The sequence below is a fragment of the Triturus cristatus genome, chromosome 12, assembly GCF_964204655.1.
Source record: "Triturus cristatus chromosome 12, aTriCri1.1, whole genome shotgun sequence".
Taxonomy (NCBI): Eukaryota; Metazoa; Chordata; class Amphibia; order Caudata; family Salamandridae; genus Triturus; species Triturus cristatus.
Window position 1 is genome coordinate 29739699 of NC_140595.1, and position 21821 is coordinate 29761519.

The 21821-nt window shown below is 45.0% G+C and overlaps 1 protein-coding gene across 6 annotated transcripts in view; it reads right to left on the reverse strand.

The window, feature by feature from the left end:
* The window catches only part of EPS15L1 (epidermal growth factor receptor pathway substrate 15 like 1), a 318875-nt gene extending 297501 nt beyond the window's left edge, over nucleotides 1-21374 (reverse strand). For 3 of the 6 annotated variants that reach the window (XM_085639255.1, XM_085639253.1, XM_085639257.1), the window contains exon 1: nucleotides 21257-21374. In XM_085639255.1, the coding sequence (XP_085495381.1) occupies nucleotides 21257-21283 (27 nt within the window). In that variant the 5' untranslated portion in view covers nucleotides 21284-21374. Of the gene's footprint in view, nucleotides 1-14604; nucleotides 14685-21256 lie in introns of those variants that run through there. The other 3 variants (XM_085639254.1, XM_085639256.1, XM_085639259.1) reach the window with 3 other exon arrangements.
* Nucleotides 21375-21821: the final 447 nt, after the last annotated feature.

The following is a 21821-nucleotide window of genomic DNA, read 5'->3' on the forward strand; positions in this document are numbered from 1 at the left end:
CAAAACTGTCTTGAGTGTTTCAAAATTGCTAAGATTCCTAGCGGTATCATTAGTGTACTAAATGGTGGAGACCGCCACATGCTCTTTTTTTGTACGTGAGGAAGCCAGGATTGGGTCAATTTGTAGCTGAAAGCAACTGGACAGGATATTACATACCTGAGAAGAGGGAGTATCTGACAAGTTGCTTACGAGATTTCTATAAACTAAAAAGATTTCTTTGGTTGGATTTTTGCTGTTTAGATGTTAAAATAATGTATTGCCCGGGACTTGCAAATTAATTTCTGAGATATTTTAAATCCAGAGAGATAGGCCGGCTAATCCATAGAAGCACAGTTGTCATTACGCCATTTCCATTTGAGATGTTTGCAACTAACTACTTTCTTTTGCATCGCATAGGGGCTTTGTGAACCACGATCCAGTGAGCGAATCTCGCAGACTAAATAAGAGTTTAAAGCAATAGTGTCATCAAGCGCGGCGAATATCTACTAGCTAGATTGTACAGCGCAAGAGTCAGGGTCTTTTACCCCTTAAATTTTAATCTGACGTTTTTTTCCATCTTTAAATCCAGAAACCAGGCCCCTGACTCATCAGTTGCTAATGTGCCTTTAATGCTTTCATCCAGTGCTTGCTCTCATCAATTAGAGACAGGAACACAATTTCTTGGGTTACCTCGGTTTTCTCCCGGTTTGCATTTTTGACTGTTTTCTTTATGGGGTCAGTGAAAAAAGGCTCATGTACTGTGGTGTACAAAAGGAAACGTGAACATACAGCCATTCATGGCAGTAATGAGAAGAGATGATTCAATTTACACCGTCTACTGTATAAGAAGCATACTACACTTCTATAAGCACCTTTTCATAGTGCAAAGCAGAGTTTTTACCTTATTTGAGGTCCGCGATACAAACAAATACATACAGGAATTGGACAATTTTTACGCAACCACCGAAATACTCAGTGGTCTTCTTGCCTCCCAGGCTTACATTGATTACCAAGACCTTCAATGAAAAATAGCATTGGCAAGTCAAAGAGGTGCTATGACAAAGAAATGTGCATGTCATCATCCTGCATGGACACATTAGGTCATAAAGTTACGCAGCCCTAGCATGAGGACGTATACGGGGGGTAATGGCAAGTAAGATTTATGAAGGGCGACTAGGTTTTACAATTTACCATTATAAGATAAGAGGATAAACACCTTGGAGAGGAAATTTTAAAAAAGTTTACAAACTGTTCCAAGGCACATTTGCCTAAAGATTATAACTGTTGAGTGGGGGCAGCAACAAGGAGCCGGGGCCGGTTTAAACATTAAAAAGACAAAAATCAAACAGAGCAAAATGTGGTGGGGCAGAGGAAGCAACAGATGAGCTGAGGGGAGCAGGTATGTCAGGGGAATGCAGCACACTGGGACAGAGAGAGCAAGACAATACATTTACTCCCATAAAGTGCTGGAAGCAAATAAAAAAGTAGTTCCCTGATGTGAGGTTATGGAAGGCTAAAAGCCATTGAATCAGAAAGATATACGCTCCGGAGGAAAATCAAGAAGAGGTAAAAAAGATATTGAATAAGATACTAGCAAATGAGATTGACAAGAACACTGCCCAATTGTCTGTACCAAAGCCCACCATAAAGTATTTGCGTAGTCCACAATAGGGTTTTTACCAAAGCTGTCTGTGTATGAGACCTAACAAGAGCTATGATGGGCAGGACAACGTCATGAAAACAAAGGTATTAATTAAGGGGCGTCACCTAAGGACCTTTCACAACACGTTTTGTTACCACATGAACTCTCCATCTAGAGAGACTGCCTAGTGAGTCTCAGCATTATGTTGGAACTATAATTAAAGGTGGTATTTACTTAAAAGTTGCCAATAAAAGATGTGAGCACCATCACAGGTGTAGGGGACGGACCCAGGACACAAAGAGAGGGCAGGGAGGCCGCAGATTGCAAAGGAGTCTTTCTGCTACTACTAAAACCTTTCGACCAGCAGTCCCACTAGGTAGCAAATCTGAGTGGTAATGGCAAACCAGCAGTCTGCAATAACACAAGGCGCGACAATCGCTGGATGCACAATTGCTGCTCTATTCTGAGTTTTGGACCTTGGAAGGAGGGATTACACAAAAGATGTGTACGTTTCACCCTGATTGTATATGGTGCAAATAATGTAACAACCATCGGATGCAAAATTTAAACATGAGCTTGGATGCCGATTTGGGTGCAAACTCCAAATTGCGCACAAAAGCTGGATTTTTTTTATCCGGTTTTGGAATGAGAAATTATAGCCTAGCAGTATTGTAAACGGGGATATGAACATTTCAGGAGCAGTATGTTTTTTAGACCTTGGATAACAAGCTGTCTCAAATATCGCAAGCAGGCGTGGCTAGCAGAGCCCTTTATAAGGCAATCATTTGGTTATCTGTTTCTGAAAAAAAAGTATTAAATATTCATCATGCCTTGAAGTTTAAAAAGCTTCAATGCAATAAAAGCAAGTATCAAAGGAATGTTTTGGTGATGATGTATTTTCCCTCTTTGGAAACGAGGAGAGTTTTCTGTGAACACAAACCTCCTACGGCCCAGGGCCACTAGGGAACAAAAGTGTCAAGCCAGAACTGAGGGCGGCTCAGATAGCTTTATTTATTTTGTTGTGTACAGGTTTCCTCGATTGACATTATTCGTCAATTCATATAGGTAGCTATTTTCTTTCTGTGGACTGCTTTAGTCCACCCAAGCGCTAAGAGCCGAGGCCAGGTGCTGCTATCGCTTTATCTACTGAGGAAGGATGAAAATTGGAGCATGCCACATCAGCCTTCAAGGGTGTACCCGTCACCGAGTGTGACATCACATGAAGTGACATCAGTTCTTAAGACCTCACATATGTTTAGCAGGTTTATCATGAGCACATTACAAAATGTAACAAATTCAATTTTGCATTCGGGTTGTGCCAAAATATTGATGCAAATCTGGGCCTCAATTTATACATTTATTTATTTTTAAACCATGTCACAAAGAAAACTGGCAAGAAAAAGAAACGTGGCAGTAAATCTGTTCTGCTTAATTGGTTGCAATGTTTGCATTTTAGAATATTTTATAGGGTTAAGGCACCTGCTGCAGGGGTCTTTGTGTGCCAGCTAAATCTCAGGGTATAATAATAATGGTAAGATAGCGCTGGAGGATAACATGCTTGCTGGAGAGATCTGTGTGTTGCCTAGTCCCAGATTTGAATCAAAGTAGCATAGCGGGTTTATATGTCTCCTGCAACGCACATTATGTAACACGCAGATGACACATTTTTATTTAATGTAGATGGGTCAGTGAGTTCCTACTTTTAAGACAGATCCTTTTGTTACCTGAAGTACATACATTGTAAACCTTCTAATATATCACAGAGAGTATGAAGGACAAGTGGCTTCTACACCTTGTAACCATCCCTGACTTATGTAACACATCCTTTATATTGATGTACACACACATAGGGTTTATTGTCAATGTATAATCTGTAGGTGGGATGTAAAATGCTTTGACACCTTGCATTGGGATAAGTAGTGGCACTACTCGTCCTAAAGCAGGGTGTGAGAGCGCTTTCCATCACACATACACAAATAATTTAAATAGCACTATTTTGCTTTATTTCTTTTATAGCACTTTAGCACCACTGTAGTGCTAAAGCGCTATAAAAGAAAAAGCAATATAGTGGTATGTAAATTGTTATTTGTATAAATACTTGACGTGACCAACACACCTGATATTCTTACAGTGCATGCATGTCTCATATAGAGGGACTGAACAAAGTCCAAAGCATTTCTCTCTTAAGTACCTGTGAAGTGCTAACATGTGAGCCTGTTTCCCCTCCATTCCATACAGGTGTGAGGCTCCTGATATCTCCCAGCCAGGAGACTCCAACAAAAAGAGGCCTGATGGCCCCTGAACGCCGGCCTTTCTTATGGGCCCAGCTGGAGTCCCATAAGCCCCTTCCACGCCTGCCTGTTGCTGCTCGGAACAAAAGCAGACAAGGTGCAGGCGCTGCTGAAAGTGTCCCCGCTCAGCAAATTTCTGTGAATTCTGGGAGAATTGGAAAGGACCGCAGCACTCCACTGAAAGCGGCCAACTTTGGAGCAGGGTAGACGGCGTCTACCCACTGAAAATAGTGGGAAGACGGAGTCTACCCTCTGAAAATAGTGGGAAGACAGAGTCTACACTCTGAAAATAGTGGGAAGACAGAGTCTACTCTCTGAAAATAGTGGGTAGACGGCATCTACCCTCTGAAAGTAGTGGGTAGACGGTGTCTACCCTCTGAAAATCGTGGGTAGACGGCGTCTACCCTCTGAAAAACGTGGGTAGACGGCGTCTACCCTCTGAAAAACGTGGGTAGACGGCATCTTCCCTCTGAAAATAGTGGGTAGACGGTGTCTTCCCTCTGAAAATAGGGGGAAGAAGGAGCCTACCCTCTGAATATAGTGGGTAGACGGCATCTACCCTCTGAAAATAGTTGGTAGACGGCGTCTACCATCTGAAAATAGTGGGTATACGGCGTCTACCGTTTGAAAATAGTGGGTAGACAGCGTCTACCCTCTAAAAATAGTGGGTAGACGGTGTCTTCCCTCTGAAAATAGGGGGAAGAAGGAGCCTACCCTCTGAATATAGTGGGTAGACGGCATCTACCCTCTGAAAATAGTTGGTAGACGGCGTCTACCATCTGAAAATAGTGGGTATACGGCGTCTACCGTTTGAAAATAGTGGGTAGACGGCGTCTACCCTCTGAAAATAGTGGGTAGACGGTGTCTACCCTTGGCTCGAGCCCTGAATATAGCATTGCATCTTCTGCGGATCTCCCTGCACGTTTTGTACCCGGCTGTTGTTTCCGCACCCCCACAGAAGTTACAAACGGGCTTGAACCCGGAACCATGGTACATACAGGCGTGCAGTGAAATAATATCGTATTAAACGTGCGCTGTCAGTTACATCGCCGTTGAAGTACCTGTCGTGAAATACGAGAGGCGGTAATACAGCAATGAGGGAGCCCTCTCTAACCGGACATGCCGCTTCACTGCCGCTCACAGAGAGGACAGCAGCCACAAATGCCCCTTGGTTCGGCCCCCCACTAACCAGGGGGAGGGGGATAGTGGCTGGACTGGGGGTCTTAGTAGAGGCCACCCCCAGGGAGCAGAGCCCGAGTGCCAATGTACACGATTGGGTGGAGATAAGGGAAGGGAGACAGGGAAGGAGCTTGACCAGCAGCTAATAGTGCTGGGCCAACTCAGCCGTAAATCTAGGTTTAGGAATTCAGCAGGGATGTGGGGGGTATTTAAGGGCGGGCGTCTGGCACAGAGCCCTCTTTCTCTTGGAAATTTTGTGACCCACCTGCTTAGGAACAATTAGTAGGGGGGGGACAATGCGGAAAATTTGTCGCAGAGGCATAGCAAACTTGCAGGAGGTCCTTGGGTATCAGAGGTGGATGGCAGCAACAGGTCAAACCAGGCGCGCAACACCCATTGGACTCAAAGGGCTTCAGACCCCCCCCCCCCCCCCCCCGTCGTGTGTGGCAGCCCGGGATGAGACAGCTTCCCAGGCACACACACAGCTGCACCCGAGCACTTCACAAGTCTTTAAACGACCATTTGCATGTTAATGAGGGTTTCACCCCTTCTAAGAGCCCCTGCAGCTCCACTCTGCCTATTGCTTAAAGATTCAGCCCCCCGCCCGAAATCAGCTCCACTCTGCCTATTGCTTAAAGATTCAGCCCCCCCCCGAAATTTTTTCTTAGCCCCCCTTCCCCCCGAAATTTGGCTCTAGTTGCGCCTCTGGGTCCAACAGGAATAAGACAGGTTGCGAAGCAGGGCACAGACCGCAAACGGGACAGTCAGGATCCAGGGCAAGCTCCCCAAGGGTCTTTGTTCACGTGAACCGGAAGCAAACAATTAATTACACAACTAAGGGCAGGGCCAGTGGCAGGGAAGAAGTTGGGTACAGGTTACCGGGTCACCTTCGCAGAGATGGGAGGGGGGAACAGTCAAACAGGGTCTGGCGGGCGGGAAGCACGTAGGCATGCCCAGGTAACAAAAAAGTTTAGACACACCGGAAGTGAATAGTCACCTGGTCGGGTGGGAGCAAACGTTTACCCGGAAGGAAATGGGTGGACACCGAAAGTGAAAGGTCACCCGGCCAGGCTGGAACCGGATGGTTACCCGGGAGTGTGTGGACACCTGAAGTGAAAAGGTCATCTGGTTGGGTTGGAAGCAGACGCTTACACAAGGGAGTGTGTGGCAACCGGAAGTAAAAGGTTACCCGATCGGGCTGGAAGCAGATGCTTGCCTGGAGTGAAAGGGAAGGGTTGCGTCCCCAGGTGATAGGTCACCAGGGCAAAGGGGGCTGCACTGAATGTAAGGCACAGTGCAGAGCTTATGGGTTAAGGACACAGGCTCACCTGATAAGTTAATGGTGTGTAAAGGATCCCTTGTAAGTTGAAAATGCCTAATAAACTGCGGCCTCAATTCTTCCATAAAACACAAATTTGGTGTGGTCTGAACTTATTGGGATTCGAGTGGGGCGACTGTGTGGGGGGGGTGCCTCTGCTAAGAGAGACAATAACTGGAACATGTGCAAACCCTCCCGTGTGCTAGCGCCGCCCCCGCCCCCACAGCAGCAGATCAGAGGCTGAGAAGAATCCCTCCCATCACCACAGCGCCTGGATGCAAGATGATGACTCGCGCCAGAGAACAGGAACCCATCTGGACAGCATACCTGCTCGGCTTCCGCCCACCCGCCTTTAAATGTTTTCAACCAAACTCGAGAAAACGTGGACAGTTTGTTAGGCAACAGCAGCCCTGCCACTGACCTTCTAATGCGCCTAGAACTGCGGAGGATGCACGGGGCGCTGTAGAAATCCAGCGCTAAACACTATCAGTAGGTTGCAGGTGGCCGGCTTGGATACAGGGAGACCCGTGGCAGAAACATGCCGTGTCCCCCGGCTCTGTTTCCAATGAAGGGAATGCATCCGGCGCTGAACAGCTGTCAGTTTAATATGCACGTGTGTGCTCTATTGAAGCATGGCCGGCTGTACATTGCCTTTAATCCGCTCCTTGGCAGCCAGAGGCCGGGGCCCGCCTCCCTCCTCAATGCCAGAGCTCACAGGGCGCAGGAGCCTAGCTCCCAGGCAGCCCTCACCTTGATGCAGAGGCCGAAGGACGAGTGTCTGGAGCTGGGCTGGCTCTGGCTCTCGCAGCCCTGATGAGCGAGGGCAGATCCTGCCATCAATGCAATTAGCAGGAGACGGCCTTCCCCCGAGCTCTCATTTCCTTCCCTAACTGGACCTCATCGCTCTCAGGGGATCCCGCGCAGAACCACTATGTCAGCTCGTAAGCATCTCACTGCCTAGGACCCTGCTACGGTTTCATTTCTCGAGGCACGCGTGGGGGTAAATCAGTGGACGCTCTTAATGCCCAAGTGAGCACCAGCTACAACTTCTCGCAGAATGGGTCTCCTAAAAACATCTAAACTGAGTCGCCAACAAAAAAAATCTTATTAAATTTCTAAATTGGTCAATGCCCCTTAATCCAGCCAAGTATTTGCAACCTTCAGGTCATTGGGTTAAATTTTGTGAGGTTTGACTTGGCCTTTCATCATTCCGAGCTAGGTGTAATGGGTGTATGTTCCAGCACGCCAACCTCTCTAGAACCGCTGGACACGAATCAAACTTTTATAAACAGCCGCTCTCCTTAACAAGCGCATTGTACCAAATCCAGCCCAAGCAAAATAAAATCAGGAAATGTAAACGTGGGTATATGCGTGGCTTTGAACTAAAGACGATCACTCGATTTCTGGTTCGTGGCTTGGAACTAAAGACGACCATTCAATTTCTGGTTCGTGGTATTGTGGCCCGTTATCTTTGATGTGGACACTTACTGTTGTGAAGCACTCTGATACCTTCGGGTCTAGCTAGCGCTATATAAAACTCTCAGATAAGTAAATAAATAAATAAACATTCTGAAAAAGGTTACAGCTCTCCAGGAATTGACAGCACCAACAAGCTCTGACAATGCGTCAGAAGCCCGAGACCTCTTTGCAATGTCCTTATCGCATGGTCTCGCCTGGAGGCAGCTGGGACAAGTAGCTTCATCGTATAAAATCAAGCTGGCTAGAACCTGATCATTGAACTGTCACAGGAAGAAGATCTTACCTCCAAGCACACCTATTCCGCAGAGCCATGGTCCTTCTACAATGCCTCATGATCGGATGCACCAAGGATCAGAAGAGAGGTCTCCTGCCCACACTACCTACTTCCTCCCTAATTTCCTTCCAGAACGTTTAAAGGACATACCTGCCAGTATCTGGCTCAGTTACTTACTTGATACTACAAATTGTAATCGGTTGTATGTAATAATATCATGTACAGTAATACAGTCTGATATAAAGACTTATTATTTTGAGCTTTCTATAGTGCTTCCTAAATACTGTTTACAAACATTGTTCCATTGGGTATCGTTTTTATAGTATTAACTCCCATGGGGTGACATTTAGGACTAATGTCAGATGATAGCCTGACAATAACATGCTGGTACCAACCCATTTAAAACCCATTTCAACAACAAGAGATATACGTCTGACCCGGCTGCTGCTGCTAAAGCAACAGAAGTCCACCAATAATAAGACAAATGTCAGGATCACAGCATCAGACGTTGCCTCAATTTGTGGCACCTTCACCAGCTCACAACCAACTCCACGTGGAAAATTGAGCACTGTAGGAGTAAATACCGCTCTCCTCTTACTAAGAAGTAGGTTGATGCTTTTTGTGAGTTCGGTGTGTAAAATGCACCATACTCTGAATAAAAAGCAAAAAGGGAACAGGATATGATTGAGGTTAATACCAAGCAAAGAGCACAGATTGAAGCATTTTTAAAGAAAATGATATCTTAGGAATGAACCTCAAGCGTTGACAGGAGCCATTACACAAGGTTTAGGACCTGTCTCGTCATTGAGTAAGGGATTGTGAAATGCTTCTTGGCAGCCGTGCTGCTCTGATATGTGAGTCTGTTGAATGCAATCTTTGAACAGCTCGGACTTCACTAGCAGGAGGTTTGCATGTAAACAAGCGAAGAAAGGAGGTCATCTGTGGCTGTGTTTTGCTAAAAATCTACCTTCTTACAACTTTGCCGCCTGATCGGAAACATTCAGTGCCAGTCCCACAGCCTGCTGAGAGGTATTTGGTCTGAGGTGTTGGGTAGACAAGTCTCGCCACCCGGTGTCCTCTTATCTGATCTCAGCTGCATCTCTTGACCCAAAACCTTTCACTGAGAAATCTACTAGTCGACTCCTTCCTCCTACACTGCAAGCAAAAAGTGACCGTTCTCCATAGGAATGCATGACTGGGTAGAAGGCAGTCCAGTGGGCAAGTGCCTGCTGCACACATCAGCCTGTAACCAGCAAATCACAGGTTTATCCTGGCATGACAACTCCAGCCTTTCAGCGTTTGCGATTTAATCAAATCAGTAATACTGGGCTGGGAATAATTGACCTTATTTAAGACTCAAGAGACAATTTAGTTTACATTGTTCCATAAAAATGGTCACTCAATATTAAAACGCGTTGCACAAATAGAAGAAATGATACAAAGGCTGTCAAGACCAAATATATCCGGCAAACAGTTGATGTCTAACCAGAACCACACCGCACCACTGAGACGTGGACCACACCACTGAGATGCAGGCACCAAAAGCAAGACGTGGACACCAAGAAGCAGACCACACCACAGAGATGCTTATCTTAGCTATATGATTTTTTTACCCTCACTTTTAGATATTTTAATAACATTTCACATACTAATGTGTAGTAAACCTTTTAATACACTCAGCCTGAAAGCTGTAAGCACTCACAGGACATGCAGCAATATATTTTGCTACACAGTTATGGGAAAAGCTTTAGTGTGTTACTTGGTGTGAAACGCATGTTTTAGCATTTTGTGAACTTTCTCGCTGACCACTTCTCCAAAGGACATTTAAGTGTCTCCTTTCAGCGCTCGAAACGGTCTTCTTGCAAAAAGAAACTGTGAACCAGCCTGAACATGAATTCTCAATGAGAAATGGAAAAATATAGCATTTTTCCACCGGACATAGACTGAAGGAAAGTATACTGCCACAATTCTCTTTTTTATACACAACGAGCTTGTGCCACAGTGCTTTGAATATAAATGAGCACATTGTGAAGTTGCTTCCTGTCATTCTGAACCCTAATACCAGCTGAATAATCATCCAGTTAATAAGGCAATATATTGTAATACATAGCTCTATGTACGAAGAGAGTGTACTGTGTACAGTTGCTTTAACTGATGTGTGTATGGTCAGATTTGGAGTCTGGGATGGCCCAGATATTGTTACTGCTACAGAGGTACTCTGCACTGAGATGACTGGGATTTTTGGGGATGCTTCAACAGAAAGATCAGGAAGAGCTAGGAGGAGAGATGGGTGTGTGTCCCTAGAGATGGATGGATGGTACCCATGCTTCCATCTTACACAAAGATGGCTCACCACACAACATGCCTGCTTGAATCCATCCACAGGATACCAAGCTACGGTAAGCAACTGCTTCCAGGTGACGCGTCCTTCCTGGCCGTGACTTCAGCAGTCTGCCTAAGGAAGTCAACACAGTCTGGATAGCATAGTTTCCTTTTCTTTCCGTGTGAGAACAATGGTAGTAAGCACTATGTAACTGCAATTACAATACAATACATTTTATATCCACCTGAAGGAGTTGAAAGTCTGAGTGGACCCACCAAGACATGAACCTGTCGCCATGAAGGAAAACACAGATTCCAGAAGTGCATGTTTTAGCCTCTTTAAGGTCCTCAAGAAATATGGCCACATCACTGCCATTCTTATGGAACTCCAATGATTCGTCTTTCCACCTTGCACCATCTTCAAAACCAGCTACACCATTTAGAAAGCCATCAGGACTGGCATCTCATCTACCTGCCCGACAAGCTCACCACTTTTTGGTGGCTCTTGGCACACCCTCAGTCTGGACACCCTCAGGCTGGAGACCAATAAATGCAAGAAAATAAAAAAAAATAGTTAACAAGGCCTCCTTAAACCCTTGTAGTCTTCGTTCTCTATGTGACTGACATTGACCTGTTATATATTATACTGGTCTTTTTACGTGAATTCCGGTTGAGGCATTGTTGCCGTTCTTAAAAGAACACAGCATTGCGGTACAGTAAACAGTCTACCTCACCTCTCAAAATCCAGGAACTCAACCTAGATTCACCCTCTGATGGTGCATCTGCCTTCAGCCCTGGACAGCACTCCAATGCCTATTGACGAAGTTTGTGCTATACGAATACCCCAAGCTTACAAGAATTTAAAACAGTGGTGCACAGAACACAAGTACTGGAATAACATGTGTGTTAGTCTGGGATAAAAGGCAAGATTGGGATTCAAAAACTCCTCGATTTGATACAGACGGCTGTCATTTAATGGAATGGTTCACTGGAAGTCAGAGCAACTTTAGTAGCCTAAGGAAATGTGCGGCTCTTTGGTGGATTGATTGATTTGAAGTGGACAAATGAATTAAGCAAAGGTGCCCTGATACAGAGCATTACCGTAAGGGAGATTGGACAAAACTGAGGCTTTGACAAGCGATGGGCAGAGGTTTCAGGGGCAGCACCGGAAGGATCCCCTGGAGGTGCAAGAGAGATGAGAGGGTAGTTTAAACCCCAGGAGTTTTTTCCACGTGATAAAATGACAGCAGGGAGCAATGAAGTCAGGGTCAAGAAGAGTTATTCGTCTCATTCCCTGCTCCGATCCATATTACTAACATCTTAAGAGTACTGCAGAAGAGGTGAAATTCAAGATCGACTGAGTTTGGGAGAAGGATTTCCAGAAGAGTGGTAGAGACTAAGGACAATGGCTGAATTGGCCTTCCACTAGGAGAGAAGATACCACTTTATTAAAACGAGAACTCTACAACGCCCAGCATAAATTCAACACTAAGCGCAAATGCAGGAATAAGTGCCATCGCGGGACTGATGGCAAACGCAGGACTGATCGCAAAAACAGAGCCTGAGACTGACTGGGGCATGCCTTGTTGCAGCATTATGTGGCATGAAGGAATAAGACAGCGTGAGTGGCAATGTTTATCTGCTATAAAGGTCTATGGGGGTTTTCAAAGGATGTCCCTAAAACACTGAATCTAACTAACAATATTTGCCTAAAACAGGAGTGCGCACAGATAATTAACCAGCTACCTTCACTTTCATGCTTAAGCTGAATGTATTGTTGGAAATATGGCAACTTTGGGGGGGGGGGGTCAAAGGGGGGGGGGGGGGGGGTGAAACTAAAACTGGTTATTTTATTGAGAGGCCTAGATGCAAAGGCGAGAAAGCCTACAATGAGGTAGACAGGAACCGGATAGTAAGATACATTCATCTTATTCTCTTGAAAAGAGGAAACCTACTGCAAAGAACCCAACTTGGTTAGTACAAACAGTGAGAAAATTATAGCAACACTAGAAAACTGGAGAAACAACTGCCTTTGTCTGCAAGTGCTTTACGCATGTAGACTATACATACTGTACGCCAAAGAACCTCGTGTGCTAGTAAAAAACCTCAGTGGTAGAGTCCACTCACAGAAACCGAAAGACAGGAGGGTCAAATCCTGGGAAGAGTTTCATCCTTCCAAGGGTGAATTAAATAAGCAAAGCCGAGTTCAGTAGTTTCATCTATCAAAGAGCACTTAAAGGCAGTTTGCTTTGAGTACTAAATACTATTTTAGAATATTGAAAACTGGCATTCGTGAAGGCAAAGAATTACTTTAAGTTACTACAGATAATAACAGTAAACCTAACTGCTCTGCACTGAGAGAAGGCTCGGAGTGAAAAGGATACAGTCGGAGCCAGGATAGAAGTAAACAGCATATTTATGAAGACAAAAAAGGACATAAATATGTGGCAAAAGGCACAGAACCACACCTTGGAGACCATAAAAAATATCAAAAACAAAACCTTCTAAGATGCCTAAAATACACTGGGGCAAAAGCAGTAACTGAAGGAAATTCAAAATAAAGAGTTTATGGCTCAGAACAGAAATATATATCTGCTCCTAAAAAGTTTCTTAAAGCCCACCACTGCAATCAAACCAGAGGAGGTGCACATATATCCAGGGCTAGTCCGTGTGACAGACGTAACAAAGCAAATAGACATTTTACAACACATTGGCAATGCAGACGTAGAATGCAGAGCCCAGCATAATAACAAGCATTGGCAAAGACACGTCTAGGTTAAAAGTGCTTACACATTTTGTGTTAGCACACCAGAGCGAGAAATACAGCAGGGAACCAGTTGTAACGGACAGGGAGTGCTCCAGTTGTTAAGTAGTCCCTCTAGCAGTTCAATGGAAGCATTTATTGGAGGTGAAAGAGCATCATGAAACGGGCCAATAACAGTAAGTGAGAGAGGAATACTCTACTCGGCTGAGCCAAGACACAGTCGCAAACCAATGGCTGAAATAGGCTGCTCAAAGCAAGCCAATGGTTTAAAGGGACGACTCATATCAGCTGTAGATATATTTTTAGCAATAAGTCTGATTGACAGCTGCCATATCAAAACTCACACGAAAATGAAGCTCAACAATATGAGAAAATTAAAAAAACATACCTGCAAATGAAAAGGCTTGAAGAGCAGGTTAGTCTTCAAAAGGGAAGCCATCCAGAGACATGCCGCTTATAGGTGTAAATATCAAAAGGAAGCACCCAACCAAAAGGATCATGACATTTAAGGTCAAAAGTAAAGATACAAGATTAAATGATTAAAAACAGGAAGCAAATAAAAAAAGATTGGGCCGTTAATCCCAGCAATAGTATGAACAAGAGGAGAATGAATGTACAGGTTGTGCAAGAAAACCCTCCTGAAGGAATGAGTACATTACAGTGATGATGGTTCATGCTTCACATACAGGACTCTAGATGGGTACCCCCAGATTCAAATTACTTAAGCATATTCCTGGTTCATGCTTTACACACTTGGCCCAACACCGGTACCCAAGGGCCATGTTACTTTATCCTAGTCCTGGTTTATACTTCACATGAAGAATGGTGGACATGAGTACTTCAAAGTTCCAAATACTTAATTTAGTACAATCTTGTTTCCAGCTGAATCTAGAGGGCTGCACAAGGGTCCCCAATACTTTTGCACAGCCCTAGTTTGTGCTTCATCCAAGAGGTTGGACATGGATCCCTAACACGTGAGTACAGCCCTAGTTTGTGCAACACTCACAAGTCTGGATAAGGGTGCCCACAAGTTTCAAATACTTTTGTACAGCCCTGGTTCATGCTCCACACTGAGGGCTAGAGATAGGTATCCACAGGTGTCAAATACTTGTGTACAGCCCTGGTTCATGCTTCACACAGATGGCTGGAGATTTGTACTCACAGGTTCCAAACACGTTAGTACAGCCCTGGTTCATGCTTCACACCGAGGGCTGGAGCTGGGTATCCACAGGTTTCAAATACTTTAGTACAGCCACGCTTCACACAGAGAGCTGGAGATGGGTATTCACAGGTTCCAAATAATGTAGTACAGCCCTGGTTCATACTTCATACAAGGGGCTGGAGATTGGTACTCACATGTTCCACATACTTTAGTAGGGATCTGGTTCATGATTCACAGAGAGGGTTAGAGATGGGTATTCACAGGTTCCAAATACTTTAGGAAAAAAGACCTGGTTAATGCTTCACACAAAGGGCTAGATCTGGGTATTCACAGGTGTCAAATACGTTTGTACAGTCCTGGTACATGCTTAATACAAAGGGTTGGTGAAGATTGGCCATGGGATTCCAAATACTTCCGTGGAGCTCTGGTTCATGCTTCCCACACAGGGTTAGATATGTGTTCCAAACACCTTGGTATACCCTGGTAGCAGAGAAAGCGCATCGGATGACTCAAGTGGTCCTATTACAATAATATGGTTATGACTCTTGCTCCACAAAGAGACCTAGACCAGAGGACCAAGGGTCACTGGTACATTTTGAGAGCATCAAGTAGGGACTGTTACACAGCAGGAGTTTGGACACAATCCCTATGGCGGTGTCACCTTTGTACAGCTTTAGTCCCTGCTCTATCTGGGTCACTGAACTCGATGATTCGCAGAGCACTTCATCCAAGTGTACCCCTGTGCTATCAAAGGGGACCGGACACCATGATCACAAGGGTCACATCCCACTCTGCAGATTTATGATTCTTAAATTAAGTTTACTCCCTGCAGCAAGGCTCCTTACTTCCTTAAACTTCTTATCAGGACTCAATATAACACATTTTACAGAAAAGGGTAATTCTACTATTTTCACAAACAAAATTCATGCATGCCACACACTCCCACGAGATTTCAAAACAAAGCCCACTACATGAAGAATTTGCTAATAAAGGGTCATCGACTCCAATACTGCTGCAATGGTTGGACATCAATGTGAGACACTTTACTTTGCTAGTGTAATTATGTGCATCAATTCTGCAGCTTTTAGAACAAGCCAATGTAAAAGAAGGAAAAACTACTGGACCAGTCCCATGGGGACCCTCACAATGAAGACCAAGCTCAAACCATATCGACCAACATCTGAAATGACAACCCATTCACCTGGAACCCAACCCACCCTGTCAGCTATCCCATTGCGACACCACCAAGCATCTCAGCTTCACTATGCTGAAAATGACTCTAGAACTAGAGAAAAGCAAGGACGACTCTTTATATTTAAACTGAAGAGTGTCAAGCAAACGTGGGATCAGTTGTCCAGGGATCCAATACACAAGCTCCATCCCTAGGTTATCATCTTCAGCGAAGAACTGGGCGAGCAGCGGAAACTGCTGATCTCACCAAGCTCGACGTCCGCCTGTTCAGTGATCAATGACCTGCAGCTCGAGCCGCGCCTGGCCCTGCGGTTTGCTTATCTCTGCACTTAGTTCCTTACAGCCTGTCATCCTACTCACAGTACATCTGGTAATGCTGCCCTGCATCAACTCTGGGCGATCTAAAATACAACCCCAGCAGGGTGGAGCAACCATGTGTAGGAATTGAGCTACAAACATCCCCAACCAAACATCTGTGTGTCTGTGTTGGGTATTCATTAATGTTCTGTGATTTTATGCTATCTACAAGCAGCACTGCAGACCGAAGCCTCTTAAGGCCCTTATTTGCTGTCTGCTTAATTGTACCAGCTGATCACTTGGACAGATGTGATAAGAAGCCAGTAAGAGACCTATGAGTTATGTTCATAATGTAGCAAGTTAAGAAGCCCACGGGCTGACAAAGCATCAGGAGTGGAGAAGGGAGAAGTGAGAACGGGGGAGTAGGATGTAGGATGAGACTTGCAATTTAAGATGCTCGTATCTCTCTAGACGGAGACAAAATAAGGGTCAGGTTCACAAAGGTATTTTTGGCTGTACACATAAATTTATGGCTAAAAATGGATGGAATTCTGCCTCCTAATTAATCCTAAAAGGTACCTCGCAACTGTAAAACCATTTACTCTTATATAGGTGCACATCACAACTATAAGTGTTCCAAGACCTGGCTAGCCTTGGCATTTGATGAATGCCTGTGTGTATAAGCGAGCGCTGACAATCCTCTCTGACCTTTTTCATCCCCTGGAAATTAATTTGCTACAAAGGAGGAGAAGGAGACACTAGACAGTAAATGGGAGTAAAAGAGAAGTTAGGGTTTGGCTAAAGCTTCAAATCATGGTAGACTACTGGAGATACTGAGGCAGAGCAGAGAGATCCTCAGCCACAGGCGACAGTCTATCCCCGTCTACCACTGCTTCTGTCGTCATTGATGGTGCTTTTCCCTGATCAACATATTTACCTGCAGGCCAAGAAATCAAGCAGGAGGTACACAGGTGAGAGCTTGTGAAGAAGGGTTACTAGACATTCTCTTCCTGAGTACACTCACTGTGGAGGTTAAGTGAACTCTGTCAGCCAGTCATGTCTCTATGGGCTCTCAAAGGAATATGAACCCTTGCATTAAACCTTAGCTAGTATTAGCGCAGGCGTTGTGGTTCTCCTTTGTTCAGGGAGCCATACATCTGACAAACGCATTTTTTTAGTTCTAAATTCTGTCTAGTCACAAACATTAACTGATTTTAATACAGCAGTTATTATGGTGATGCCACCACACTATGAAGTAAGACAATTCTGTTCACTTGGGCCACAGGCTCTTCCCCGCCCTTTGAAATCTAGCAATATAAATGCAGAAAATCATATTGGGGAGGGGGGGGTGCTTTCCTGGCCTACAAACCCACCAACACTGTCCAGAGACAGTCTGTCCCACTTTTCTCCCCGGTCACAAAATCTAAACAGCAGTTACACTGGATAATTTACAAGGGGTGTCTTGCTATGTAGACTCCTCTGTTCTTTCAGAAAGAATTAAACCGGTGGTTTACGTGAGGAGGTAGGGTGCTCATGAACTCTCGAAGCCAATGAACATCTGCCATTTTTTCCATTTTCATGTTATTTCTGACCTTGGCAAGAGCAGCTTTCCTTCATACAGGACAAGCCATTTTTATTGGTAGGGTGCCATGGTCACACCCACCCGACATTACTGCTTTGTTTGGGAAGGTTTCCCAGACAATTCCAGTACTTGAGTGTTTTGTGCCATCACTTTCCTACTGATAAATCTACCTGTGCCACTGATGTTCACAGTCACCTGCTGCCACTTTTTACCAGGTCTGTGGGCGGTTGAATAGTAGCTTCCAACATCAACAGTGAATGGCAGGGAGCTGAGAGTTGTATGTTCTTGTCCAGATATGAATTTCCGTTGTTCTCGTTGGATCACTGTAATTGTAGGACGGGAGCTAACCAATGCATCCACTAACTACAGACATGCCAACAGGCCTTCCACGAACCAATTGAAGCTCTCTGTTCACCGAATGGCTTTTGCTGCATTCTGCTAGCTAAATTTTAAATTACGTTGATGTCCAAGGAAAACTTGCTTTAAGGTGATCCAAAATGAGGATGCCTCACTGGTTTTCAGAGGACATCTCTCACCAAGAGATGTGTTCCGATTTTTGATGCTCTTTGTTATAGCTCCACCAAGAGAGCATCTGTTCAGGACAACTAAGAGATGGTTGGGAGTCGATGAGCCTTCAATTTCTGAATAAGTGCTAAATCTAGAAGAGACGTTAGCACTGCAATTTTCACAGTATGAGCTGCGTGAATACCTTCTACAGAGCTGGAACTCTTAAAACACTGAACATTTTAGCACTGCTGTTTGCAATCTGTATGATATTCTCTGTGTTCTCTTACATTTGCACAACTATATAAAATAAGTTATATTTTCCCATTTCCATGTGTTTTTTCATACAATCTTTTTTTATTTTAATACTTTTGCTTGGGCATTACATCATTTATGTGTCAGGGTATAAGAGTTGTTATGACTTTAGCGGTTCGCACAATATTTCCTCAATGGAAACCAGAACACCTTGTTAGATGCTACAGAGGATAGCGAGGTGTTGGTGACACTGGAAACATTCATTTACCAAATGAGCAAATCCCCAACTTTTATTATGTTATACCTGATATGTAAATACCTTTGTGGTCTGGTGTCTTTGGAGAAGAGCACGTAACCTCATGAGAGGAAATAATGGATTCTGCATACAGCAAAGTCCTACACCACACTAGGGTGAAGTAGGTACAGTCAGACAGAGCATGCTCTCAATGAATGGCCTTCTCTTCTTGCCCTTGAATTTGTGGGAAGGAAATGGAGGAATACATCAAAATATCGATCTTCAAGGCTCTCAAGAGTGAGATGAATATGGACACCTGAGAACCATTGGAATGATCAGACTCTACAAAATAAGAACGTAGCTCCAAGAGATATCCTAGCAGCAAAACTTCAGTCCCACCATTTGTCCCAGGACCAAATCACCATAAACATTTAGCACAAGATAAGGCACAAGAAACAGAGGCAGATCTTCAGGGTGTACCTCCCTGGACCTCAGCACATCTTCAATGATTAAAATATCAACCTAAATATTCTCCCGAAAGACTGGTCACTGCTTCGAAGGGATCACCCTTCTTTTTGCAGAGACAAGCCATGACCATCACCCAATCAATTCTTTACCCTAGCTGAACAAACAGGTACCCGGATGGATAAAGCGACTGACCACCAGCCTCATACGACACCAGTTTTTGACTTGTCTCTGCTGGAAAAACCTACTAACTATTGCACTCATACGGCACCACTTTGGACATGAAGCATTTCATTTGCATTAATCAATCATTTTGATATTTGCCTATACCAAAGTATGCTAAAATCAAACACATAGGCAAATCACTTCATATTCACTTCAATACATGCTTCAACACCTACCATGGCTCTCAATCCAGTGAAACACAACATTGATAATCTTGGAATATACGTCAGATACAGAAAGAGTTCAAATCAAGATACACAATCATAATATGAAACGGTCCTAAAGAAGCTGAAATTTATATGGTACCACTATATTTAAAATGCAAACAAATTAATTAGATGACTTCTTGGCAAAACATAAGACCCTCTTTCCATGGTTTGCACAGAAATCGGTCTTTGTCTATAATTTGAGGTCAAAATTGAGATCAAACTTTTTGGAGGGAGTAGTTCTTAAAGCTGTACCCCAAAAGTGATGGCCATTCTGCAAAATGGGTTGTCATTACTACCACACCGGGGTCACTCAAGGAAACCTGCACTACATGTTTGGGATGTTTTCTGGTTATGAATGAGGAGGATTCTGGGGTTGTCAAGTTAGAAATAGTTTAGGATGTCAAGTGAATTTTATTGTGTCCAGTGACTGCTGTGGATAGGTTGGAATGCAGTGATGTATGTGTGTCTGATGGTTACAACATTGTAAGGTGTCAAGTGAGAACCAGGTCCGGGTTTTGGCGTTGGGTATTCAGTAAAATGTCAAGTGTAATGATAAGAGGTCTCAAAGGGGGTTACTATGGTACGGTTGCTGTGAGGCCCCAGGTGTCATCCTATGGCGCAGGCAAATCAGACCGACTTCTTGCCTATTGTCTGCTAGGTATTGGGGTCACACGGATGTCATGCTGATGGTGGTGGTAAGCCCGGTGCATTACATGTGGGAACGGTTGGGGTTCTCAGCTTGATGTCCATAGTAGGACAGGTAGGGCTCATGTTGGTGACGAGTTGGCGGCATCTCAGGAGAATATATGCTGGAGCATGAGGGTCTTAGGTGGATGCATTGATGGGGCAAAAGGAAGGATCTATGGTTGATGTATGTTGTGAGAAATGGAACATCACATGGTTGCTTTGCTAGAACGATGGAAGATAACTAAGGAGGATGTAGACTGGAAGCCCAAACATCTTAGGATGAGGTTTTCGGGCGGAAAGGGATCTAGGTGGATGCATTGCTTAGGGAGGGGGGTATAAACAGAAAGAACTATCTTTCGGGATCGCATATGGTAAGTAAAGCAGAGGAACCTCCGATGGTTGGATGCTGAAGGCATAGCCAGCATCTCAGGAGGGTGGATGCAGGAGCATCATGGCTGGAGGTATGCTGGACCAAGGGGACTTACGTAAATACATTCTAGGTGGACCAGAAGCATGACTCAAGTATATGGCTGCTACATTTCAGTTGCACAGATGCTGGTGACCTGGGCCTCAAATGGACAGAAACAAGCATCTTTGGAGGATGTATGGGGGGGGGGGGGGGGGGTCTGGAGTGGAAGCACTGCTGAGAACACGGGGGCATATCGGGGGTGTACGCTACGCTGCGCACCGATGCTTTGCTGGGGGCAAGGTGCCTCAGCTGGAGGCAAAAGGAGATCAGGGGCATACTTAGCCGAGCACATGGAGGGTATATCGGGAGAGAGCAGTATAATGGGGACAGGTGCATGCATGGATGGGGAGTGCATGCTGGTGACTGGAAGACCGTAGCTGTGGAGCATGCTGGGGAGAAGCTGGGTATTGGGGAGAGCGGGGTTTCAGGAGGGGGTGCCTGTTGTGGCATAACATCCCAGGTGGAGGTGTGCAAAGGACACGGGTGGTCTTAGCCGGATGACACTCTAGACACCTTAAAGCAGGCTGTCTTCACAGAGCCATGCTCCCCGTCAGCTGTCACTGAGGGAGGGGCACGGCTCGGTGTCCCGGTTCGAACGGCCCCACGCCCCCACCCCACGCCCCCACCCCACGCAGGGCGGGTCACCGTCTGGCCACGCCCGCCCCATCCCAGACTCGGCAGCCCTTCCCCTCGGCCCCTGCGCGGAGCAAACCCCAGCCCCTCTTACCTGAGTGAGAGGGATGAGCGCCGCCATCTTCCCCCCGTCACCCCGGGAAGCGCGCGCCCGGCCGCCACCGCTGCTGCTGGAAGCGCGGGCACGTCAGCGGGAGGGCGGGGCGTCACAGGGACAGGACCGACAGTGGGCAGCCAGCGAGGTAGAAGAGGGACAACTGAAGCCGGTCAGCGGGACGGCCATCTTGTAATGGTGCCCATCCCTAAGAGCGACCACATGTTTTAAATAAAAATATAAAACAGTATTTTAGAATCCGATAAAAGCGAAAAATCTAACAACAAGACACTAACCTTTAGTTTATACAATTTAGCACGATACTTAGGTTTGTTCCAAAATAATTATTAAAGCACATTTCGTTACAGTTTATTAGACAATGAAAGATGTTAACTTTTTGGACAGTTCGAACATACTTGTTTACCATAAAATAGATGTATCTTGATAATAGTCAGGTGAACCAGTGTACTGTTTAGTAAAGGTGAGCTTCAAGATGGCCTCCACGTTCATGCCAGACCCCCTAAATGTGTCCTTCTGACCTATACAGGTAATATGCCCGTAATAA